The following is a 26,767-nucleotide window of genomic DNA, read 5'->3' as shown; positions in this document are numbered from 1 at the left end:
CTTTGAATAAATTATGGCATTGATGTAAAACAATTTTCAGAAATCTTCCCTTCCCTTCCCTTACCAAAAAAAAAAAAAAAAAAAACCTTGTAAATTCACATGGGTTAAAAACATCAGTTAACTGAACTGTGGAAGATTGTAAGTTATTTGGAAGATAACTCAGTTCATACAAAAGCAACCTCTGCAAGAGGGTACCACCCTGCTTGTTGATGTAAGCTCATGTCAAAGTGTTGTCAGTACAAATCACAGGTGCATTCCTTAAAGAACAAAAAAGGCACCCAAAGCCTGTTTAACTGTGGTCCCGCTTGATGAGGTGGTAAATGTAGGACTCACCAAGGGTAAAATCAACATTAGCTGCTTATCTCTGGGAAGACAATAATATCACTTGGTGGGGTAAATGCAAGACCTACTGCAATTGCCACTGAGGAGTGAAGGAGTTCATTTTCATGATAATGGTGGTCTTCCTTGATGGAGTAATGCAGGACCCTGCCAGATCCACCAAGCAATAAGGGTGCTCAGTGTCCAACAGTGATAGTCCTGCTTGATGTAGTAATGTGGGACTCACTAGGAGGCCAAAAAGGAACCAGGAGAAAATGACTAGGGAAACCACCACCACCCCGGGAAGTAAAAACAAACAAAGGCAACACACAAGGTGTGGATGGGTGTTTGTGGGGAAACACAAAAATAAAAAACCAAGAAGTAAACAACAAACCTGACAAACACAGCAAGGGAAGAGGAGGAAATAGAAGGAATGAACTCACAGCAAACATAGAGGGGGAAAGGGAATTTTTGCCAGATAGGCAAAAGACCCGTCCTATTCCATCTAAGGCAGGAAGGTCTGGAAGGCATGACGACTCCTCCCTGCTGGAATAGGAGGCATAAGGAGAATGTCCTCCAACACAACAGAAATTCACAGTAAATAACATTTTTGTACAAACACACAGCGTGCTCCTACTTCCTCTTTTCCCTGATAACAAGCAGGGGCAACAAACCAGGATTCTTAGATTAACATTACATTCAAATGAGGAATCATGGTCTGTTTCACTTCAAACAAGCCATCCTCTGAAGCCAAGGCTCACTGCTTCTGGTTTGAGAAAAGCACAGCACAATCCCCAAGTGTGTTTCTAAGCCTTTGATTGTGGTGCATCAAAGTTGATCTCCATGTTCACAGTGAACCATTAACCATGCCTTACTAGGATGAGTGAATGTAGTCTATGTCACATAACTGGGCACTTAAGTTATTATTATTTGAATTTATTAGATGCCGTCTCTTGCCATGGGCACCTCAAGCTATCCTGTCTTGATCATGTCCACAAAAGTTGCCAGTCTTCCCACTAGTCCATACATCATCATAGTGACTGACTCTTTCCAGTACTTTTTTCTGAGAGTACACAGGGGTATGCATATCCCTAAACATTTTGTGCATCTTTGTACTTTTGTCCATTTACTGTATTTATTTTTCCCAATTTGAACTATAAAATGGTGATTTTCTTGAGTCAAAATGAGAGTACCCTTAAACATTTTTTAAGAAAAAAATCACTGACCCTTTCTATTGATAGTCACCACAGGACAAGCAACTTGGGGGAAAGAGTAGATGCCTTACTAGAAAGGGTCCTTGTTGGAAAATGGGAGTGGCAAACCGATGAAATTCAACAAAAAAGAATCTTTTGGTATGTTAAATTTTAGGCTATGCTTTGAAGCCACTGTGTTTTAATCACAGATAAAATGTTAGGGCATCATAGGAAAAACGTCACACTCACACCGCCCAAAATAGTCAGAAAAAGAATAACGCTTAAGGAAAATGGTCTTTTCTCTACACTTTGTCAATTACTATCAGAAGAATGAACTCAAATATATCATTTAAATACCAATGGTATTAGCCCAGTGATGTAAGACTATCTATGCTTGTAAAAGAAGGGAGGGAATGATTTGAAAATCTCATTTTATGAGCTGCAATCATTAAAATAAAGTCACATTTAAAATGTGAAAGATCTGCTAGGAATTTTTATCACTCTTTTATAGCAGCAATGCATGTCACTGCCATCTCTAGTGTTCTTCAGCTTAGACTTTCCAGTTCTCCAAAACATGTCAATACCATATTCATCTGTTAAGAAAACAGATAAGAGTTCTCTTTCACTCGGAAAAAGGAGCGAGAAAAAGCTAAGAGAAATGGCCACCCACCCACAAAGTTCAGCACAAAACATTTTTCAAATAAAATTAAAAAATAAAAAGTAGGCTAAGCAACGACCAAAGCAACACACTCTGCAATAGAGCAGGCGTAAAAAAAAAAATCAAAAGTACTCCAATAGAGAAACTGTCTCAGCACTACTTTCTTGAAAGATAATAGCATGCACTTGACTTGATCTATATTTTATTTCAACTGAAATTATTCACAAGTCCTCCCTTTATTTCTACAACAAGAACAATCTTGTTGTGTTTAAGCAACAACAGATAACTGCAGAACAGTGATCAAATTTATCTTCTCTGACCAATCTACAAAATATCATGAGCAAGGTATCTGAAGAAGTGTGCATGCACACGAAAGCTCATACCAAGAACTAACTTAGTTGGTCTTTAAGGTGCTACTGGAAGAAATTTTTTTATTTTGACTATGGCAGACCAACACGGCTACCTATCTGTAAGGCAAAACTTTGTATGTGATGTCTCTGGGAATGCCAAGAAAACTGACCAATTATGCAGGCTGTCCTAGGCATTCCAACTCCAGAAACAATACAGAGAAATTCACATCTGATTAAGGTCCACATAAAAGGGGGGTGGCTTTTCAGTTTCTCAGGCCAGATCCTTATTAAGATTGGCCTTGTGGGTCAAATTTGACAGATGGGCCAGGTCACTCACTTATATACCACACAGCATTATGACATCATATGATTGACAGGTGGTTGGAGCCACCCACCTGTTAAATACGCAGCTGTGCAAGTCTTCCACATCCCTTTTAAAACTCCTGATCTCAGAAGTTAAAGAGGGGAGTGCAGAGAGACTTGCACATGCTATAAGACAAACCCCATGCTTCTATTTCAGCCTGAATTATGAACACAGGGGCTGTCTTAAAGCCTTTTGCAGAAGTGCTGTTGGAAGTAGTCACCCCCTTTCCTTTTAAATGGAGAGGAGAGCTGCTTCAAACTGCGTTTTTGAGACGTGCTTTAAGGAAGCCCCTGTTATCCCATTTCAGCTGAAACAAGAGCAGCAGGGCTGCTTTACATCACTTCTCAAAAATGCTGCTTGAAATTTCTCCTGTGAGCAGGCAGCAGCAGCAGCTGCCACCCACCCACCCTCCCTCCCTGTTACAGGAGAAGTGCACAAGGTGCTTCAAGCATGCTTTGAGAAGCACCTTACTCCCCGCAGAGAACAGGCATGTAGCCAGTACAGGATTAAGCTCTGTCCTCCTGCCTGGCTGACATCACCAGACACATCAGCTGATGCACGGGTGAGTGTGGTTTGCGGGAAATGGCCTCGCAGGCCACAACTGGCCCATGGACCTTCCCCACACCTGACATAGGTCTAATAGCTAATACTTCCATTTCATCTTAACTAGAATTAAACCCTTACTTACTGCCCAGTACTGAGGAACTTTCCTGGGGAACAATCTAGAAAAATAATAATCAGAGAATGAGTGTGTATGTGTGCTGCGGAGGGTGTGCATCCTTAAGGAACCTCCTTAGGAAAGAAAGCATGTTCCAGTCCTCCATTTACCCAAATATCTGGAACTCTGGATTTGCACATTGGTCGGGATGCAGGGGGGTTCCCACCCACAGCATTAATATTTGCAGCTTGTGCAGTCCGTTAAGTACCCATCGCTGATGTTCTAGATTCCTTCGTGCTATATTTACAAATATTCTTCACACTTTCTGCTCGCACTGAAGGAATGTAAAAATACTTAATTATGTCCTCATCTGGCAAGCACCTGCAAACAACATCAGCCACCTTAATATTAGGAAATACAGCGGTCACTGACAACTAAATCACAGCAGATTATCTTCTCAACATGCAAACTGCTATGTCCAATTCACTGAGTAGCTGGCTGCATTTCTGTGAAGTCACATCGTCTGGCGCAAGGAGCTTGCGTTCTTTCTGCACAGAAAGTGAGCAAAAATCAGCCAGCATACCACAAGCAAACTGTCTACTAGCTCATAAAAGATCAATAGAAACTCCTGCTCCTTGACAAGTCTTTGAAGTGATGCCTCTTGGACTGGCTGGAATCCTGTGTAATCGACAATATGTAAACTCAGCAGAACTGAGTGGGGAGCAGATGGGAGGAGACAACTGCCTGAAAAGGCACATCATCTTTCCCCCTCTTTCTCACATTCAAACAAAATCAGATGATTTGTAGTCTACTCTGTAGAAGTCTCTGTAAAAAAAGGGTGTAAAAATAAAAAAGGTAACCTCAGTCAGGAGCTCCTTATGCATTCCACTACATTCAGAGACTTTCCTATCAATATTACAGGTACTGGTAGCAACATTGATAAAGGCCCTGATCTGCTATCGAGGGAAAGTTCCTTCCCAATTCAACTCCATTAAGAGCTCATATGTTTTCCTCCTACCAGTTGTAAACCCTTGTTTATTCACAGTTTCCAAGATCCCCTTGAAACAGAGAAATAAAGACGAACTATCAAGAACTGAAAGAACTCAAGCCAGATCTTTCCAAATATGTTTTTCCCCCAGCAATATCTGGAAGGGCCAAAGGTTCCCCACAGCTGGACTAAAGGGCAAGGTGGGGCACCGTGCATATTCCAACTGATACATTTCAGCATCCAATTAAGCTTTAAAAGGGAGAGAAAGACATGCAGGGGGGGAAAGGTAACCAAGTTAAAGGAAGTGGATTCTATGGGGAAGTTGTGGCAAAGCCATTCTCACAGTAATGCTTATTGCTAGGTCTACAAAGACTTAAGATTGCTTCCCACCATTGCCAACATGATCACAGGGGTGGACTACCACTGAATAAGACCAAAGGGAAGGAAGAGTATATAGAAAACAACAGGTAAGGTGAAGCAGAACCACCAAGGGACAGAGAGAGGGAAGAAGCAGAGACCAAGGAAAAGAATATGCCAACAAAGCTGGCTCAGAAAGGAAAGCTGTGTGTGGCATTCACCCATCTATTCAGAAATAACCCATCTCATCTGCAGTATCAATTTCCATGCACATGCCAACCATTTGATGGCATATTCATAATAATAGCTAAAGGTTTAAAGCTTAATATTTCAAATCATAGTTAAGAGACAGTGAAGTACCTATACCTCCTACAAAACCAAAGCTGAGTGGCCAAGAGCTGATATCAGAAATCATTCGATTAGGAGCTAATTCACTCTATGTAATTACCCTGCACAACCGCAGGGACTCAGAACATTTTCACTTTCAAACACAATAACCTGACCTGTAATTCCAGTACTGTTATTCATTTAGTTATTCATGCTTTTTAAGTTCCTCAGAAATACCAAATGATATTCTACTGCACTTTTTAAATTTAACTAAAAAAAATGTTTGTTTAAATCATACCACATATTTAGGGTAGTTGTTCAAGGTCTTACCTAGGGAATTAATGTGTTGTTTTGTTATGGCATTGTCCCTCATCTTATGAAAACAGATGCATGTCTTTATTGAAAGCACATTAGGAATTACTAGTTGCTCCCCACAACGATTAAAGCAGACATTAAGGAAGCAAACCCTAACTGCCAAAGAAAAAACAACAAAAAGCTGAAATGCACCCAGAGTGATAAGCTCAGCCACCTTCCTTTCCACAAAAGGAATGACACCTGCAGCAATAAAAAGCAGAAGCAGACAGAAAAATGAGGAGGGAAATCATAATTATATTAAAATTGCCCTTTTACATATGAAAGACTTCTAGCATTGGTTGCAAAGTTAATGCATTTAATATAGGGCAGCTGAACAGAAAAATGTGGTCAACAAACTGGAACCAAAAGAGTGAATGCCTGAATAAAGAGAAGTACCTCTAGTTCAACTAGCGCTGCAGTCACTGCATCTGTTACAAGAGCCCCAGCCTGTAGCTTTTCAATTGCCTAGAAGACAGAATTTTTAGGATATAAAGTTTTGCCTCTTATTTTTTACATACTAAATCTTCTATACAGAAAAGGCCAAAGAGTCACTTGGTCCTGAGACAGACATTACAAAACATAATTATAATCAAGAAGGATGCAGGGCAGGGATAGAGAACCTGTGGTCCTCCAAAGTTGCTAGACTTCATCAGCACCAGCCAGCTTGGCCAATGGTCTGGGAATATGGGAGCTGCAAACCACTAGCATCTAGGGGTTCCCCATTCCTGGTGTATGGAGTACTCTGAGAGGGGAAATAAAGGATCTAAACACTTATTTCACTATTATTAAATTAAGGCACCACATAATACCAGTAACTCTGACTACATTGTACTTCACATATTAAGATAACACTAGGACATTAAAATACCAACATTACCATTTACACAGATAAAAATGGAATCCCCCCCCCCAGTTTCACTGCATGAAATAGGAAACAAACCAGTCAATAATGAGAAAATAATTTTCAAATTATGGATTTGTAAAGAAAGCATACTTCTGTTCTGAAACAGATTTCCACCACACACACACTGCATTAACCTAATGCCACACTGTGGGTGAAAAAGATGTTATAAGGCTTGCTTTCAGATTAGACATTTGTTGGTTTTCTGTCCAGAAAGTAGAGTGAAGTGAAATGCCAAACACAGCAACTAAAAGCAACCCAAATATCTGATGGACTGGGAAGGGGAGAGGATCTACAGGGAACATCTTCCATTGATGTTCTAACATTTGCACTGGCTTACTACAGTCATACCTCGGGTTGAATGTGCTTCGGGATGAGCACGTTCGAGTTGCGCTCCGCGGCAACCCAGAAGTAACGGAGCATGTTACTTCCGGGTTTCACTGCTTGCACATGCGCAGACGCTCAAAATGACGTCCAACACATGCGCAGAAGCAGTGAAAAGCGACGCGCCCGTGCACAGACGTGCCGTCGCTGGTTACGTTTGCTTCTAGATGCAAACAGGGGTCCGGAACGGATCCCGTTCGCATCTAGAGGTACCACTGTATAACATTGAAGACACATCTGAAGATTTTTTATCCAACAGGGCTCCAATTGACAGAGATTACCTCTGGGCCTTCCTCACTTCCTATCATGATTTCTACAGGCTGTTAAGCTTGGGTTCCTAACAATGACACAAGGAGATATTCCCAATTGTTATTCCCCAATTTGAGAATCCCTTCCCTCCAAGGGGTTCAAGAAAGCCCAAGTGAGAAGCAATACAAAATCCCACTTCAACTCAGAAAAATATTTTTATGGTTTTTTCTAAGCAAGTTCTAAATATGTAACTATATAAATAAGGTTGAGATTTTAAAACTCTCAAAACATATTAAATAGTGATAAAGCTGAAGTTAAAATACAAGAGGCAAGGAAGCTGGTTACTCTTTAGTCAGTGCAACGCCATCTAGGTCAGATACTATACCAAGCGTAGTAAGAGAAAAAATGGAAATAAAATAGTTAACAGTGCAACCATATGCATGGCTACTCAGAAGTAAGTCTCACTGACTTCAACAGGACTTACTCCTATGTACATATGTATAAGATTACAGCCTATGTAGAGCTAATAAAAAGACAATTTGTGAAGATCCAAAGTTCATCAAAAGCATCTTGCAAAATGAGAAAATTAAGAAGAGCAGAAAGACCAAGGCATTTCAAGTTGTTGAAGCAGCTGAAACACTACACAAGTAACATAAGCATTCCATTTTTTTCCTTGCACAAGATGATGACTTTCTCAAGTATTGTGCAGAAAACTCAATTAAATTTAAAAATTAATTTTAAACGTTCAAAGTTGCTATCAGGCAGATGACATTTTTGAATTTATAAGTTATATATTTATGGGAGGGGACATCCTTGTGTATACATGGAGAAAAGAGTAACATTTCAATTCTGTACTTCATGAAGAAATACAGCAACATGTTCCAAAAGATTAAACACTTGCTCCAAAACTAGCAAACTCTTACCTTCCTACATGCTCTTTTGCACACATGCTTATATTCTTTGGCTTTGGATTCAGAATGATACCCTGCACCTAATATCAAGGAAGATTTGAAGGGAAGAGGGGAGAGAAGGGATTAATTCAATTAGTTAGACCCTCCCACTTTATCTAAAATTAACGGAACTAACCTTTTCTCACCAATATAAAATACAGCCCAGCTGCTTCCTAAAGCTAACAAGCATCCATCCCATTGAAAGTTCATTCATACACACTGCCATCAGTGGGGGAACTGCCTCCACCTAGTGCAATCCAGCAGTATAAGGACATGCATGTGCACAGTGCAACCTCAAGAACAGGGACTGAACATGTAGGTCTTCAGCACTCAGTCAGCACCCGGCCTCCTAGCAGAGTGCCAGCTGCATCAGAAATACCCACACACACACCCCTAACGCTAAAGTGTGAAACTGCACCACCAGGCAGAAGCAGCTCCCACACTGGGCCACAAATGTAAAAGGGGCCCAATACAGTTTTTGTTTTCAAATGAGAAAGTGCAGAAGAATATGACGTTAAACATAAAATGAGATGTCTCCAGCTCAAATGAGAAGTGCAAAGAGATATGCATCGTACTTCCTATCTTAAATGAGATGAAGCATAGCCCTGAATGAGAGCAAATTCCTGCATATCAATTTCTTCTCTACCCCCCATCTTCCCCCAAAATATTATACACAAATTTCCTATAGGACACTGCACATGCCTTCACCTGCATGAACAAGTACAAATCCCACTCGTCTCCCTTTCTGAGCTTGCTTTGCTTCGTGTTCTTTCACCATCTCCCCTACTGCAGCGGTGTGTGAAGATCTGGAGGGTAGAACTTCTACTGAGCTTATCCCCTTTTCCATGCTCATACTTCAAGGTTACCATCTTCTGTGGAGAACAGCATACTTCCATCCAAGAGAAAACACAGCTGAGGACTCTCCCTGAAAACAAATGAATAAGCATACAGTATAGCATTTTTCTGTCCATGGGAGATTTCATGCAGTATATTTTTGTGAAGGTACTACCATTCCATGTAGGATGACCACCCCTCTCACTACAAAAACAATTATAGGAAACACCAGATAGTAGCCTACATATGTGGCAACGCAGTATAATACAGTCGCATCACATATCTGACTTTTCTATTGTGCTAATAGGCTGGCCTTTAAATAAAAACAGAAACAAATATAGAGAGCAGTTAGGTTTTTAAAACTGCCACAGAAAACTTTTAGGTGCCTTTTTAGTTTGATAATTCTAATGGGAATGTTTTACAAATGGAACACCACGATTCTCTCAAATAAAAAACTCAGGTGACCTATCAATTTGAAAATAAAACTGAGGCACCCCAAAATAAGGGGCTCCCTTCCCCTTCTGAAACTCCACCTCTGCCACAAAACCCGAGTATTAGAATGTTAACTATTTCAGCATGTCCTTTTAGGATCTCAAAACCTACCACCACATTTTGTCAGCGAAGTGCAGCAGAACATTATTAATGCAAAAATCATAGCATATTTTATTGAATAGAATCATAGAATTAGAGAGTTGGAAGGGACCTCAGAGGTCATCTACGCAGGAATCTCAGTCTCCCATCCAATTCGAAACCATACCAGAGCCTGCTTAGCTTTGCAAATGTAGCGGTAGCTTTCTTGCTGGACCACACATATATTCCTTTTTACATTAAGCCTCCCCTCTCTCTCGCACACACTGGGGAAAGGCTGGGAATAAACGCAGCACCATCCCCATCTCATCACACCCAGAGGCGACTTCAACACAGGCCAGCAAACCTTCTCAAGCAACTTGGTCTTACTTCAGCTCAGGAGAGCTGCAGGGCGCAGCTGGGCTCTAAGCAACCAACAGAGACGAAGGTGGTGATGGATGGTCCACATGAATGGCCACAAATCCGGGGGGGGGGGCTGGGAAGTTCCTCAGTCACATGGCAGGAGAAATGTCAACCGCCATCTCTACTCTGAGAGGGGTGTAGCGGGAAAGGGCTCATCCACGCGTCGCTATGGCAACGGGAGCCCCTGCCTGGGACCCGAAGGGAGCAGCAGCAGCGCCAGGACACGGGGCGAAGAGTGGCGGCTTCGGCGCCTCACGTCCCCCAGGAGAGGACCCGGTGAGGCCCTGAGTTCAAGGCGCTCGGCTCGAAGGCTCCAGCCTCGCTTCCACCCCTCAGGCACCGCGGACGAGGTTCCCGCGCAGCCCCGGGGCCCGGCCCGCCCTGCTAAGCTCCGCCCTCCAGCTCCCCAAGCGCTGCCCTCCTCCGTCAGCGTCTGGAGACTGGGGAGCGAGCGACCCAGCCGCCGGCGCGACGAGGCCGGGCTGGACCTAGCGTCGCTCGCTCGCTCGCGGCCTTGCGTCGGCGCGTGGCGGGAACGACGGTGGCGCTGCCTGAGGCAGCGTTGGGAACACTCACTCACTCACCCGCCCGCCCGTTAGCGCGGGCTTGCGGTTCTCTCCCCGGCGCGCGCATGCGCACCCGCGCCGCCGCATGTTTGTCGTCAGCCGGGCGCTTGTGCCTCGGCGAGGAGGGGGAACGCTAAGAGATGCGGCGGTTGGAGGTTGGAAGAGAAAGCCCGGCAAGCAAGGTTTTTTTCGGGCGTCGCCGTGACTTCCGGTTGCTGCTGCAGTGCCTCCACCATATGCGGGGCCAAGAGTGGCGGAAGTGCTGCTGGAGAGAAATCGACGTTAGTTTAACAAGATGGTAGTGAGCATCTTGTTATATGTATATTTATTTATATCTCGCCTCCCCCCTCCGACAGGACTCAAGGCTGCTTGCAAATGAAAACAAGAATCATTCTTTTTTAAAGGAAAAAAATCCCACGGTTTAAAAACAATACAAAACTATACACATACTGTTGTGAATTAACAAAATAAATCCTCCTGGCAAACTGGGAATATCTCCTCACTCACCCAAGTTTAAGCTGAGTTTCTTTTTCTTTGAGAAAATAAGTGGCTCACGTAAATGTAAATTTAAGTTTTAATCATATGCCCTTTTAAAATGTGGGGTTTTATGGGGGGGGGGCGTTATTAGGTTGTTTTTCATTTTGATTATATATTTTGTGGTTTTATATTTTGATTTTGTTCTGTGAACCTCCATCAAACCTTCAGGTATACGACGGTATATAAATTCAATTAATAATATAAATAATGAAGAAAACTGAGAAAATAACATAATTGGAGAAATTAAATACAATAACATGAGGCACGTCTGAGGCAAGAAGCAAGAGGAGGCAGTTGGTCCCTCTTAAATGACATTCTCAAATGAACAGAACACAACAGAACACACACTGAAGGGAGAGGCCGATTCCGGGGCAAAACACACAAGTCCCACCCACCAAATATCAAACGTTCTATTCAAATTAGGCCCCAGTGTTTTCCTTACACATACTGTATAAAATCTGTTTTAAAACATACAAATAATTACCGTTAAAAAAGCAGCCAGTTCCCCAAAACCTGTTGGAACTCTGGAGTTCCAGAGTCTGGGAGCAGCCACCACTGAGAAGGCCCTGTCCCTCATCCGCACAAAGCATGCCTGTGTGAGAGCAGCAGGCCCTTCCTGAATATATACATTTTTGAGCAGGCTCTGGAACAAACATTCCTTCCTTTTCCTTTTTTTATTATTTATGATTTTCAGTTATATACATTTCAATAGTTTTACAATCATTTTAACATTTCAAAACTCGACTTCCTCCTCTTTCTGTGGTTCCTTAAATTTAGTTTTTATCATTTCCTGCATATTCTAAATTACCTTAACTTATGCTTTTATTCATCTACTTTAATTATATACTCTTATGAAACTGCAGGTTATTACAATAATCCGGCCAATGTCCTTATCTGTTTACAATTTGTTTATAAATATTCAATAAACCATTTCCATTCTTTTATATAAAAAAACTTTGTTATCTTGATTTCTTATTCTTCTGGCAAGTTTCGCCATTTCTGCATAGTCCATAAGTCTTTGTATCCATTCTTCTCTCGTCGGGACTTCTTTCCATTTTGGGGCAAATAACATTCTTGCCGCTGTAGTCACATACATGAATAAATTTCTATATTGTTTAGGTAATTCTTCCCCTATAATTCCCAAAGGAAAGCTTCTGGGTTGTTGTTTTTTACAAATGTTATTTTAAACATCTTTTTCAATTCATTATATATCATTATATATCATCATTATATAACTGGCTGACTGCCCGAACCCAAAGGGTGCTCATCAATGGTTCCTCTTCATCCTGGAGAAGAGTGACTAGTGGGGTGCCACAGGGTTCTGTCTTGGGCCCGGTCTTATTCAACATCTTTATCAACGACTTGGATGATGGACTCAAGGGCATCCTGATCAAATTTGCAGATGACACCAAACTGGGAGGGGTGGCTAACACCCCAGAGGACAGGATCACACTTCAAAACGACCTTGACAGATTAGAGAACTGGGCCAAAACAAACAAGATGAACTTTAACAGGGAGAAATGTAAAGTATTGCACTTGGGCAAAAAAAATGAGAGGCACAAATACAAGATGGGTGACACCTGGCTTGAGAGTAGTACATGTGAAAAGGATCTAGGAGTCTTGGTTGACCACAAACTTGACATGAGCCAACAGTGTGACGCGGCAGCTAAAAAAGCCAATGCAATTCTGGGCTGCATCAATAGGAGTATAGCATCTAGATCAAGGGAAGTAATAGTGCCACTGTATTCTGCTCTGGTCAGACCACACCTGGAGTACTGTGTCCAGTTCTGGGCACCACAATTCAAGAAGGACACTGACAAACTGGAACGTGTCCAGAGGAGGGCAACCAAAATGGTCAAAGGCCTGGAAATGATGCCTTATGAGGAACGGCTAAGGGAGCTGGGCATGTTTAGCCTGGAGAAGAGGAGGTTAAGGGGTGATATGATAGCCATGTTCAAATATATAAAAGGATGTCACATAGAGGAGGGAGAAAGGTTGTTTTCTGCTGCTCCAGAGAAGCGGACACGGAGCAATGGATCCAAACTACAAGAAAGAAGATTCCACCTAAACATTCGGAAGAACTTCCTGACAGTAAGAGCTGTTCGACAGTGGAATTTGCTGCCAAGGAGTGTGGTGGAGTCTCCTACTTTGGAGGTCTTTAAGCAGAGGCTTGACAACCATATGTCAGGAGTGCTCTGATGGTGTTTCCTGCTTGGCAGGGGGTTGGACTCGATGGCCCTTGTGGTCTCTTCCAACTCTATGATTCTATGATTCTATGATCTCCCAGTAAGTTTTAACTTTACAAGACCACCACATGTGATAGAAAGTACCTTCTTTCTCTTTGCATTTCCAACACTTATTTGATTTTGATTTATACATTTTTGCCAATTACTCATTCCTTTTTCAAAAGAGCGGAAAGGGGACTTTCCTTCACTGGATAAACTTGTCGTACCATCCAACAACGTTCCTCAGATGAAAATAGGGACATTTCTCACTCCCTGCCCCACACTCAACTGACCCTCCTCAACCTCCAGCATGGTGATAACAGCAGTAGAGAGCAGTGCAAGTTTGTTTTATGCTTCTCTCTCAGCCACAGCCTAACACCCAATAATGCTATATGGATATAATACCACTAGGCAGGACTGGAGAGAGAGAGAGAGAGAATCTCAAGCCAATGTGAGGGTAGGTGAAGTCATTTATTCTTACAGCATTATCTCCTTTGACTATTTCTTGCTTTAACTGCACACACAACATACATTTAAAGCACATCCCACCCTAAGGATTCCTAGGAACCATGGTTTACCCAACACAGAGCTTCAGTTCCAGGAACCCTTATCAAATACAGCTTATCAAGATCACCCTCAGCATTTGGTCAATGAAGTGACAGTATGGCTCCATAGTGTCTTATTTTAGGGTCTTTCTTTAATTTTATTTTAACATTAATTACCGGGGGCTTCATTACCAATTTATTACATTTATTTCCCACCCTGGCAATGATTCTAAGAAGAAAATTTGAAATATACTCGGAGTCGAGAGTGGATTTCATGCTCTCTATTCAGCTCATAGTGGTGAGGAGGAATGAAAGTTCCCCCCAGAATGTCTGCTTTATATACATTATTTACACAAAGGGCCCCACATGATTGGCTAATTCCGGAATTCTCCTGTAGGCCAATCAGGTTGTGGATTCACTTCCACCTGGAGCTGGATTGGGTGGCTCCTGTGGACCAATCAAACTGCTGCATTCTGGGTCCTGTTGTTCTAGGACCAATCAGACTGCTGCATTCTGAATCCTATTGTTCTAGGACCAATCAGACTGCTGCATTTTGGATCCTATTCAACTCAGTACATCACAAAATTATTCCCATCAATTTTTCTTCTTTGCTCTGGAATACATTACTACAGCTATTGTCTTGACCATAGTACTTGTAAGAGGTGGAATCAAATGACTGTATCAAAAAAATGGTTGTGTACAGTTGCCATGTTCTGAAGAGGACACATTTTCTGACTTCTACTTTTAACCATGAAGCGCTATGACGACTCTACCCATGAAAAAGAGGATGCATCCTGGAAAAAGAGGACATAATGTCTGCCTGCTGCTTGCATGTCAGAGAGAGAAAGAGAGGTACGGTATGTCCTTGCTACAACCCCCACTTCATCTCAAGACCTATTTGTGATATGCACTGTATTTCTGGGTTCCTTTGCAGAGCGATTAAGGTCAGTTGCCTTTCTCTAATGCAAACTTTCCACAGTTGCCCTCTCAAATGTTTGGACAGGCTCTATGAAGGGCATTGCTGCATCAGCTCATTAAGTCTTTTGCTCACAAGTAGCTACGACAATGTGGTGCTCTAAGCAGCACAGCTGTCTACGATGGCCATATGTCCTACTTAACAGAAGACAGACCTCTGTTTGAAGAACTGCCAGGTCCAAGTCTAGTGGAAAGATAAGCAAGTAGAGCAGAAGCCTTGAAGTTGCCCATCAACAGCAGACTGAGCTGGCGTATGCGGCTGAGTTTTTAAAGAGTCCACATGACATTATCCAAAATGTGTGTGTATCCTTTTGTTACAATATACCACTGTCCGATGCATTGTTTCTCAAACTAGCTTCACACAGACTGTACAGTGGGACCTCGGGTTAAGTACTTAATTCGTTCCGGAGGTCCGTTCTTAACCTGAAACTGTTCTTAACCTGAAGCACCACTTTAGCTAATGGGGCCTCCTGCTGCCGCCGTGCTGCCAGAGCACGATTTCTGTTCTCATCTGAAGCAAAGTTCTTCACCCGAGGTACTATTTCTGGGTTAGCGGAGTCTGTAACCTGAAGCGTATGTAACCCGAGGTACCACTGTAGTTCCTAATTTGTCCTTAGCCACATGGCCTTTGCATGGGGTTGAGATAATCCCTGTCAGGTCAACACCCTCTGCTGTGTGCACAAACCAAAATGAATTGAATCTGGTCAGATGTGAACAGCTGGAGGGAATAGAAATAACTCCATACAAAAACTTGTTCTTCCATACAAAAACATAATCTCACCTTGGGAAACTACCTCTGAAAGAGACAGGTTCTAGCCCTTCCCTCTCCTTGGCATGCTTGTTGCCTATGCGTAAAGGATTAATTTCTTATATTTCTGTGGAGGAGCACTAACTCCTGTAAGCCTCCATCTTCAGTTCAAAGATGCTATGACCCAGACACAGCTCCATCACCTCCCTGCATATACAGGATGTTGGAAGATAGCAGCGCTACCTCAAACAATGAGAAATAACACAAGGGGGGCTGGTGTGGCCATATTTGGTTGGCCTTGGGATGAGTGTGAGGTTCATGTGTTTTTGTTAAACATCTGGTTTAGCTCCCTCAAATTTTGTTGGATACTTTTTGCATTAATTTTAAATTGGAACTCACTGGAGACAGGGCAGGCTAGAAAGACAATGAAATGAAGAGAGCAAAACCAGCAGTGGGGGCAGGCAGAGTCCCTCACTTGTTACCAAAAGCAAAAAATTTGATCCTTTCCAGCAGCTTTAAAAGGCCTGGAGGACATGTCTGTTCGGAGCTGCTCCTTCTCTACATGAAAGGGTCCCTTGCCTGATATCCTGCCAGCACAAAATGCTTTCTTCAGCTAGTCGCCTTCTCAACATGACCAAAACGTTTCAGCCTGCTTCCCTGGATCAGCCAGAATCGCATTCTTTACAGTTCCCAGTTGTCTTAACACCCACTCGCTAGTCCTTCCAGTGCACGAACCGCAGCATGGCAATGTAAAATGTGATCTTGCTCTGCCCCTTGCTTTCGCAACTCTAGCTCTGTACTAGGGCCAAGCCAGAAAAAAAGGGGGGGGGGGAGGAGAGAGATGAAAATGCTTGAGGCTGGAGTTCTCCTTTATTTCCACCCACTGACATTAGCAAGAACGGCTGCATGTATGAAACATCTAACCGCAGGACGTCTGACAGTCCAGCGCTCAATTTTCATGCTACTATATTTGTTGCTGAGAATGCCCCCACAAATCACCTCCCCTCAAGGGAGCTGCGGTGAGGGAAGGATTTGTGGTCTCATGCCTCAGATACAGGTACGCCAAGCCGCCCTCTGATTCTCAGCATGCCCACAAGATGATTCTTGGTTTGGGGAATGTGTAGGAGTAGGAAGGGAGATGCTGTGACTAGCCCTTGCAACAGGGATGGGGAACTTGTGGCTCTCCAGATGTTGCTGGCCTCCGTTGATCACCCATGGCCATTGGCTATGCTCACTGGGGCTGATGGGAGTTGGAGTCCCAAAACGTTTGGAAGACTGCACATTTTCAACTCCTGCTGTATACCCTGCTCATTGCATACAGATAGTGTTATGTACTGAGTTGAATAGGATCCAAAATGCAGCAGTCTGATTGGTCCTAGAACAATAGGATTCAGAATGCAGCAGTCTGATTGGTCTGCAGGAGCCACCCAATCCAACTCCAGATGGAAGTGAATCCACAACCTGATTGGCCTACAGGAGAATTCTGGAATTAGCCAATCACGTGCAGCCCATTGTGTAAATAATGTATATAAAGCAGATACTTTGGGGGAACTTTCATTCCTCCTCACCACTATGAGCTGAATAAAGTTCATGAAATCCACTCTCGACTCTGAGTATATTTCAGATAACATATGAAATGGATATACCAGCACAATTCCTGAAGGAAAAGCAAAAATCAATGGAGGGCTTGGGGGCATTCTGCCTTCTACAGTACAATAGTTTGGGGGCAAAGTTTTGGGGGACTATTATATTCTTCTCCTGGCTCAGTCAAAGCACAAGAAGGAAGAGGCCAAAGACGCAGCTCATATCTTTCCTGATAATGGATGGTACTTAGTAGACTAACTTCTGTACAGTGGTACCTCGGGTTAAGAACTTAATTCATTCTGGAGGTCCGTTCTTAACCTGAAACTGTTCTTAAAGTGAGGTACCATTTTAGGTAATGGGGCCTCCCGCTGCCGCCGCATGATATCTGTTCTCATCCTGAAGCAAAGTTCTTAACCCGAGGTACTATTTCTGGGTTAGCGGAGTCTGTAACCTGAAGCGTCTGTAACCTGAGGTACCACAGTAGGGAAATCGACCTCACATGGGGCCCACCTACGTGATGCCCCTGCACAGATCACTTTGCCAGATTCCCATCCCCTTTTGTGCCTGTAGTCTATTTATTTATTTATTTGCATTTATATCCTGCCTCTTTCTCGAAGGAGCTCAAGATGGCCTGCCTGGTTCTCTAGCTCTTCATTTCTTCCCCAAAACGACCCTGTGAGGTACGTCAGGCTGAGAAGCCCAGGCTCACCCATTGAGCTTCATAGCCAAGTAGGGATTTGAACCCTGTTCTCCCAAGTCCTAGTCCAACACTCTAATCACTGCACCACACTGGGTCTCTGTACAGATGCCATTGGCTGCACACACATCAGGGCAACAGCATTCACTGAATGAATGTACGGTTTTTCTGAAGAGGCCCATAGTATTCATTCTCTTGTCACAGCATGAAAAGCAGCTTGGAAAGAACCAAGAGGATTCAGAGATACATGACCCAGTACCCCAGCTGTGCAAATTATTAAGAAATCTTAATTATATTCCATCAACAAAGCGACAACTACATGTATGGTTGGTATCTGTCCATTGACAAATTTCTCCTACGGTCTTGTGGCTTCATAGGGAAACATCAACATACAAGAGTTTACTAGGACAAAAGGTTTAAGTTCAACTTACCATATTATCAAACCTTTTGAAAACCATTTGGCTGTTATAGTAGGGATTCTGATTACAATCACAGTTATATAACAAGCATTAAATAATAATAATCAAATGAAGTGTGAACACTTAAAGTGAACATAAAACACAATTATTGTAATTTAAAGTAAAACTATAATATAACTAAAGATAAAATTCAGGTTGACAGGTACTGTAACATTTTCAGCTGCTCGTTTTCTTGTTTTGTTTTTTAAAGAAAAAATCTTCAATAGCACTGTTTATTTAAACTATGTGTCAGCATGGCTTAGCTATGTTATTTTTGGAGGCTACAGGAATATGAAAGGGAATAAAAACCAACTGTCGCTGTTGATTGGAAATAATAAATTTAATTCTGGAGGGCAGAAATAATAAAAAACATGCATGCCTGTTTATCTCTGCTCGTCTGATCTTTTTCTTTGTGTTATTAAATAAATCAAAACCTCTTGTGGTTCCAACCTGTAACATAAGATCTTTAAGTGCCTGACTTACACATTCAGCAATCACCACTATTGCAGCCAACCTTGGAAATGGCTTGATACTAATTCACCTTTTAAATGCGTGCACGCACAGGGTTACTTTTTACTGAGCTTTAAACAAATTCATTAATAGAGTTATGTAGCCACTACTTTTCTCTGTTTCCTGACTTAACAAAGAAACAAGAATCTGCCTCTTTATGGTTGGGGATGAAGGTCTGTGTGGGGGTACATGTTCAATAAAATGTTACCTACCATGCTGAATCTTTGCTGACCTGATGGCCACAATTCTCATCTAAGTCTTGTGTGTGTGTGTTTCTTTGTGACTGATTAGCTGCTCTCCCTGTGCAAAGGTCAGATGGGGTAGGGTTTCTGTTGAGGCAGGTGATTAGCTGTGGGAGGAGCTTATCAGAGCTTGCAGGGCAGCGGCGCGCGCCTAGTGGCGCACGCAGTTTGACCCATCTTTTAGATTTAGGGGAGCTAGTCTCAAACGTTTGTTTGGGGAGACCTAGGTTTTTTTGTGGGGGGAGTTATTTGTCCTGTCTTCATGCTTTTTATGATGGAGGACCGCTGTAGCCACCCCCAACAACACGTTCTCAAGATGAAGGGGGAGGGAACAGCTGCAGTCGCCTGCGGTTCCTGCGCAATGTTTGCCATCTTGCCAAAGGTTGCAGGCAGCTTTACCTGCAGCAATTGCATATTGATTGCCCTCTTAAAAGACAAAGTCCAGCAACTGGAGGAACGTGTAGCTACACTCCAAAGAATTAGAGAGCTGGAGCTCTTCTTGGAAGCAACAGAGCACACCGTCTCCACCAAGGAGGAGACAGGGGACTCCCCTGAGAAGGAGGCTAGTTCACCAACACAGGAGCCAGATATATGGAGAAATGTGACTCAAAGAAGTAGGAGGCCCAGGGTTCGCTCTGATTGTTTAGAAATACACAATCGCTTTGAGGTCCTCTCCCCTAGCATGGAAGACGAAGAGCAGACTCCATTTGAGGATCTCTCCCTCATTACAGTCAATCAGGTATATGAAGACGAGCAGCAAAGTCAGTCCTCAGGGAATGTGCAGGCAACCTTGGAACGGACAGCTCACAGAAGAACCCCGACCAAACCTAAAAGGAGGCGTGTAGTGGTGATAGGGGATTCCCTACTGAAGGGAACAGAAGCAGTGATCTGTGGGCCTGACAAGATGTCTCGGGAAGTGTGCTGTCTCCCCGGGGCTAAGATCCAAGATGTAACTGAATGACTACAAGGAATCATAGAACCCACTGACAAATACCCCTTCCTCTTGGTTCATGTGGGAACCAATGACACTGCAAGCAATAGCCTCCAGAAGATCAAAAGGGACTACGAGGCTCTGGGCAGGAAATTGAAGCAATTAAATGCACAAATTGTCATCTCATCTGTCCTCCCAGTTGAACGACGTGGCCCAGGGAGAGAGGGAAAAATTGTGGAAGTGAACAGCTGGCTTCGCAAATGGTGTAAACAGGAACGGTTTGGATTCTTAGATCACGGACTGCAGTTTCTTGAAAATGGACTTCTGGCAAGCGATGGGCTGCACCTCACAACGGTTGGGAGAAATGTTTTTGCCAAAAATCTCAGAAACCTCATCAGGAGGGCTTTAAACTGACTAATGTGGGGGAGGGAGACAGTGCTCCTGAAGGTAGGAGTCTATCAATTGATGAAGATGATCATCCAAATGTCATAGACCAAATGGAGCAAACAGCACGCAGACCTAGTGGTGGGAGGAAAAAATCCTTAAATAAGAGACACGGGGGAATGATTAATGGACTTCAATGTCTGTACACTAATGCGCAAAGCATGGGAAATAAACAAGATGAGCTTGAGCTCTTGGTACAGCAAACTAAATATGACATAATAGGCATCACTGAAACCTGGTGAGATAAGTCCCACGATTGGAATGTAATAATGGAGGGATACAATCTATTTCAGAGAAACAGACCAGACAAGAAAGGAGGAGGAGTGGCGTTATATGTCAGGGATGTGTATACCTGTGAAGAGATCCAAGATTTAGAACCTCAAAGCCAAAGTGAGAGCATTTGGGTCAAAATTAAGGGAGAGAAGAATAACAGTGACCTCATTGTGGGAGTTTACTATAGATCCCCAAGCCAAACGGAGGACATAGATGATGCCTTCCTGGAACAGATGGCCAAGCATGCAAAAGGAAGGGAGATAGTAGTAATGGGGGACTTCAATTACCCGGATATTTGTTGGATGTCAAACTCAGCCAAGAGCATAAGGTCAAACAGATTCCTCACTGGCCTTGCAGACAACTTCATTGTCCAGAAAGTGGGAGAAGCAACAAGAGGAACAGCCATTTTAGATCTGCTCCTAACCAATGTTGATGACCTGGTTAGTGGGGTAGAAGTGGAAGGATCATTAGGTGTGAGTGATCATGCTCTTCTGAAGTTTACTATACAGCGGAAAGGAGCAGCCAAGCATACTAGGACTCAATTTCTTGACTTTAAGAAAGCCGACTTCATAAAACTTAGGGAAGTGCTGGGTGAGATCTCATGGACAGTAATATCAAAAGGAAAGGGAGTTAATGATGGCTGGGAGTTTGTTAAGAGGGAGATACTAAAAGCACAACGTCAGGCAATACCAATGAGACGGAAACATGGAAGGTGCCTAAAGAAGCCAGGGTGGCTATCTAAAGAACTTTTAACTGAGTTAAGATTTAAAAAGGATGTGTACAAAAAATGTAAAAGGGGGGAAACCACCAAAGAGGAATTCAAACAAATAGCCAGCACGTGTAGACACAAAGTCAGAAAAGCTAAAGCACAGAATGAACTCAGGCTTGCTAGAGAGGTTAAAAGCAACAAAAAAGGCTTTTATGGGTATGTTCATAGCAAAAGGAAGAACAAAGAAACAGTGGGGTCACTCAGAGGAGAAGATGGTGAAATGCAAACAGGGGACACAGAAAGGGCTGAACTCCTCAATGCCTTCTTTGCCTCAGTCTTCTCCGATAAAGAAAACAATGCCCGACCTGAAGAATTTGGAGCAAACGATTCAGCAGAGGAAACACAGCCCAGAATAACTAAGGAGATAGTACAAGAATACTTGGCTAGTTTAGATGTATTCAAGTCTCCAGGGCCAGATGAACTGCATCCAAGAGTATTAAAAGAACTGGCAGATGTGATCTCAGAACCACTGGCAGTCATCTTTGAGAATTCCTGGAGAACAGGCGAAGTCCCGGCAGACTGGAGGAGGGCAAATGTTGTCCCTATTTTCAAAAAGGGGAAAAGAGAGGACCCAAATAATTACCGCCCAGTCAGTCTGACATCAATACCAGGGAAGATTCTGGAGCAGATCATTAAGCAAACAGTCTGTGAGCACCTAGAAAGGAATGCTGTGATCACCAATAGTCAGCATGGATTTCTGAAAAATAAGTCATGACAGACTAACCTGATCTCGTTTTTTGACAGAATTACAAGCCTGGTAGATGAAGGGAACGCAGTGGATGTAGCCTACCTTGATTTCAGGAAGGCATTTGACAAGGTGCCCCATGATATTCTTGTAAAGAAGCTGGTCAAATGCGGTCTTGACTATGCTACCACTCAGTGGATTTGTAACTGGCTGACTGACCGAACCCAAAGGGTGCTCATCAATGGTTCCTCTTCATCCTGGAGAAGAGTGACTAGTGGGGTGCCACAGGGTTCTGTCTTGGGCCCGGTCTTATTCAACATCTTTATCAACGACTTGGATGATGGACTCAAGGGCATCCTGATCAAATTTGCAGATGACACCAAACTGGGAGGGGTGGCTAACACCCCAGAGGACAGGATCACACTTCAAAACGACCTTGACAGATTAGAGAACTGGGCCAAAACAAACAAGATGAACTTTAACAGGGAGAAATGTAAAGTATTGCACTTGGGCAAAAAAAACTGAGAGGCACAAATACAAGATGGGTGACACCTGGCTTGAGAGTAGTACATGTGAAAAGGATCTAGGAGTCTTGGTTGACCACAAACTTGACATGAGCCAACAGTGTGACGCGGCAGCTAAAAAAGCCAATGCAATTCTGGGCTGCATCAATGGGAGTATAGCATCTAGATCAAGGGAAGTAATAGTGCCACTGTATTCTGCTCTGGTCAGACCTCACCTGGAGTACTGTGTCCAGTTCTGGGCACCACAGTTCAAGAAGGACACTGACAAACTGGAACGTGTCCAGAGGAGGGCAACCAAAATGGTCAAAGGCCTGGAAACGATGCCTTAGGAGGAACAGCTAAGGGAGCTGGGCATGTTTAGCCTGGAGAAGAGGAGGTTAAGGGGTGATATGATAGCCATGTTCAAATATATAAAAGGATGTCACATAGAGGAGGGAGAAAGGTTGTTTTCTGCTGCTCCAGAGAAGCGGACACGGAGCAATGGATCCAAACTACAAGAAAGAAGATTCCACCTAAACATTAGGAAGAACTTCCTGACAGTAAGAGCTGTTTGACAGTGGAATTTGCTGCCAAGGAGTGTGGTGGAGTCTCCTTCTTCAGAGGTCTTTAAGCAGAGGCTTGACAACCATATGTCAGGAGTGCTCTGATGGTGTTTCCTGCTTGGCAGGGGGTTGGACTCGATGGCCCTTGTGGTCTCTTCCAACTCTATGATTCTATGATTCTCAGTCAGGGTTGATAGGACTTTGAGGCTGTAAACATAGCTCCTGAAGAATAACAAGGAATCTGAAGAACAGCAGATCTCCCACCTATGGAAGACAACAGTTCCCGAGCCCAAATGGCCTAAGAACCACTTTCCTTCTCACCTGCTACTTGGTCTCCTTGCACTTAATCAGACCTCCTTGGATGCTGTTTGATGTGTTACATCACAATGGGTGTATCCATACTGCAAACTTACATCACAATGGATGTATTCATACTGCAAACTGACATTAGATCATTGTGATGTAAGACACATGTGATATGCTGAGATATCTTTAGAGAGCATTAAACCCAACAAGATCCCTTGCTTTGGGCCTCTGGGGAGAGGGGAGGAAGAGACTGTCATGTAGATACAACCCAAGAATCTATTCAGTTGGCTACATGTGAGCAAACACAGAACTTATAAACAAATACAAGCTGTCCATATAAAGTGAGGATAGAATAAGCACGCACAGAGAATGAAAGTTGGCTGAATTTTGGAATGATTTAAAATAATACCAAAACCCCCCCACATCCACATACCTAGGGGGATTAATTAACAGGCCCAGTACACAGAGAAGCAGAAGTAGAGAGAGAGGTAGCACGTCATCCTTCTCCCAAACTTTATTTCCCCTGTGACAGTTCAAAGCACAACTGGCAACTTTTGATTTTCTGTTGGATTAAGCATATGAATACCAGACTAACAATAACAGGGCAATTTTTAAACCAATTTGCTGCTTCTTTGTGCTAGACAGTTCTCTTCCAAATCTATCTAATTTATTTACTACAGGGATGAAGATGCTCTTTAAAGTGGGTGAACCAAATTTGAACAGCCCCCCCCCCCAATAATGTTGATACGAGGATCCTTAACCTCAGTGAAGTGAACCCCAAACCCAACATACTAAAGGCAAAGGACCCCTGACAGTTAAGTTCAATTGCGAACGACTCTGGAGTTGCGGCGCTCATCTCGCTTTACTGGCCGAGGGAGCCAACATTTGTCCCCAGTTTTTCCGGGCCATGTGGCCAGCATGACTAAGCTGCTTCTGGCGAAACCAGAGCAGCGCACGGGAACACCGTTTACCTTCCCGCCGGAGCAGTGCCTATTTATCTACTTGCACTTCATGCTTTTGAACTGCTAGGTTGGCAGGAGCTGGGACTGAGCAACAGAAGCTCACCCCATCGTGGGGATTTAAACCGCCGACCTTCTGATCAGCAAGCCCTAGGCTCAGTGGTTCAGACCACAGCGCCACCCATGTCCCCCAAACCCAACATAAAGGTAAAGGTAAAGGTACCCCTGCCCGAACGGGCCAGTCTTGACAGACTCTGGGGTTTGTGCGCCCATCTTACATCTATTGGCCGGGGGCCAGCGCTGTCCGCAGACACTTCCGGGTCACGTGGCCAGCGTGACAACGCTGCTCTGGCGAGCCAGAGCCGCACACGGAACGCCGTTTACCTTCCCGCTGGTAAGCGGTACCTATTTATCTACTTGCCCCCGGGGGTGCTTTCGAACTGCTAGGTGGGCAGGCGCTGGGACCGAGCAGCGGGAGCGCACCCCGCCGCGGGGATTCGAACCGCCGACCTTTCGATCGGCAAGCCCTAGGCGCTGAGGCTTTAGCCCACAGCGCCACCCGCGTCCCTAAACCCAACATACCTGCCTTCAATTTGAAGGAATCAAATCCCCAAATACACACAAAAACAATAACCAGTCCAAAATAGGCTGCTCACAAGTCCTCCAGCTCTAGAGATGAGCAAAACTGCTGTAGACTGCCTCTTGCAGTGATTTGACACCAGGTTATAAACTTTTACTAATTTCTCCTGATCTCCTTTAAGGTTTGTTGTCGTTTAGTTGTGTCCGACTCTTCATGACCCCATGTTAATAGAGGCTAAACACAAAACAAAGACAACCACCCAGCTAGCATTTTGAAAGATGAGAAAGTTGCCGGTTTTGACCTCCAAAGCCCCAAATGGCCTGGGAGCAGAATATTTCAATAACCACTTCGCCTAGCTGAGGATGCCAAAGAATTTCACTCCCATCTCGGAGACTCTTTTCTAGCATCCGGCTGTAGTGTGTGGGGTGGGGGCCTGTGTCTGAGAGGCATGTTATGCCTGCAATAAAAACTCCCCTCTCTGGGTGTGGCTCCTTCTATAGCTCAGTAGGAACTAGTTGAAACCTTAGCATTACCTATGTTAGCAAATCCTAGCTGCTTTGCGAAGTTCTTGATTGGTTGTTCGCAAATGACGTTTTCCTGACTCCTGCTGCTTCCTGGTATTATTGCAAAGTTTCCTCAGAGTGTATAGGCTTCTGAAATCCACCTGATAACTATACCTGCCATCAGAAATATCAGTTGTCAAACTTTTTGAAATCTTCAGAGTGCACTGTGGGTGCTATAACAAAATGGTTACTATGAAGGGAGCATTCATGACTGCTATTTGGTGGATGAGTACTAAAGATTAAGCATTTGGGGTTGTTTTATCCAAAATATAGAACACCTAAGCCTGGCCCAATCACTGTTCACTAGTAAAGCAAAGATGGCTTTATTTTAGCAGGTCTTTCAATAATATTGCTTTTCTTAACTCCTGCTGTGTAGTAAATTGTTACAGATCATTTGAACTCTTATTCTATTGTTGATTGCTTTATTCTTTTAAAACCACCTCAACTATATGTGTAAAGCAGAAAAAAGAAGAGAGAAGTGGCAAAAACCAATAGTGAAAGGCAGCTTGAGCTCTTCAAATTCCCATGAGGACAAGGACTTTTTACGGTGCATGGAATGTAAATCAAGTGTGTTTTATGCATTTCCTCAGAATAAAGTTTCTTCCGATAGCTTTGCCATGAAAATGTTCCAAATAAATTCTAAGTTAGCCAAGTCCAAATATCTGTGGCTGCTCCAACATGCTCGTATTTCAGATACAAATGATTAAACCTTGCCCAGGAGTTTCCATAAGCCAATGCTTTTTAAAATGAAATCTTCCAAGCACTCCACTGTGAGCTGTAAAAGGTGTGATTTCAGAGCACACTTGAAACCAAATCATGTCATATATGGCTATTTGCCCTGCCTACACCCCCCCCCCACCATTCCGAACATGCCAAAAGAGACAGAAGATTCAGCTCCAGTTGGGATGTCCAACTGGGAAATGTTAGTACAAGAAGTTAGGTAATGAAGAAAACATGAGTGCTAGTAACTCTGCCATTTTTCATTAATAATAATGCAGCACAGCAGCTTACCTGTACATACATGAGCAGTAGTCCTGGAAGTGTGAGCTGGGCCTCTGTAGGAAAGCAAGGATAATGGCTCTTTTCTACCTGGTAGCATCACTAAGGGCAGGAGAATGAGGCTCTGCCCCTTTCATTCTTTCTAAATGCAAATTATTCCTAACCACAAATTGCTTTGAAGCATTCTCTGCTACACACCTTCACTTTCCCTTTGACACTTGTAGCCTGAG

At 43.4% G+C, this 26,767-nt stretch overlaps 1 protein-coding gene across 6 annotated transcripts in view; it reads right to left on the bottom strand.

Annotated features, from left to right (window-relative positions):
- TASP1 (taspase 1) overlaps positions 1–18,982 on the bottom strand; it is a 67,936-nt gene extending 48,954 nt beyond the window's left edge. Inside the window, exons 1-4 of one of the 6 annotated variants that reach the window (XM_082215594.1) lie at positions 18,933–18,982; positions 8,760–8,976; positions 8,025–8,092; positions 5,964–6,032 (exon numbers count right to left, since the gene is read on the bottom strand). In XM_082215594.1, the coding sequence (XP_082071720.1) occupies positions 5,964–6,032; positions 8,025–8,092; positions 8,760–8,904 (282 nt within the window). In that variant the 5' untranslated portion in view covers positions 8,905–8,976; positions 18,933–18,982. Of the gene's footprint in view, positions 1–5,963; positions 6,033–8,024; positions 8,093–8,759; positions 8,977–9,842; positions 10,373–10,459; positions 10,615–18,932 lie in introns of those variants that run through there. The other 5 variants (XM_082215593.1, XM_082215595.1, XM_082215597.1 and 2 more) reach the window with 5 other exon arrangements.
- Positions 18,983–26,767: the final 7,785 nt, after the last annotated feature.

This window comes from Podarcis vaucheri (genome assembly GCF_965113315.1).
Source record: "Podarcis vaucheri genome assembly, chromosome: 3".
Classification (NCBI taxonomy): Eukaryota; Metazoa; Chordata; class Lepidosauria; order Squamata; family Lacertidae; genus Podarcis; species Podarcis vaucheri.
This window is presented reverse-complemented; position numbering and strand designations above follow the sequence as displayed.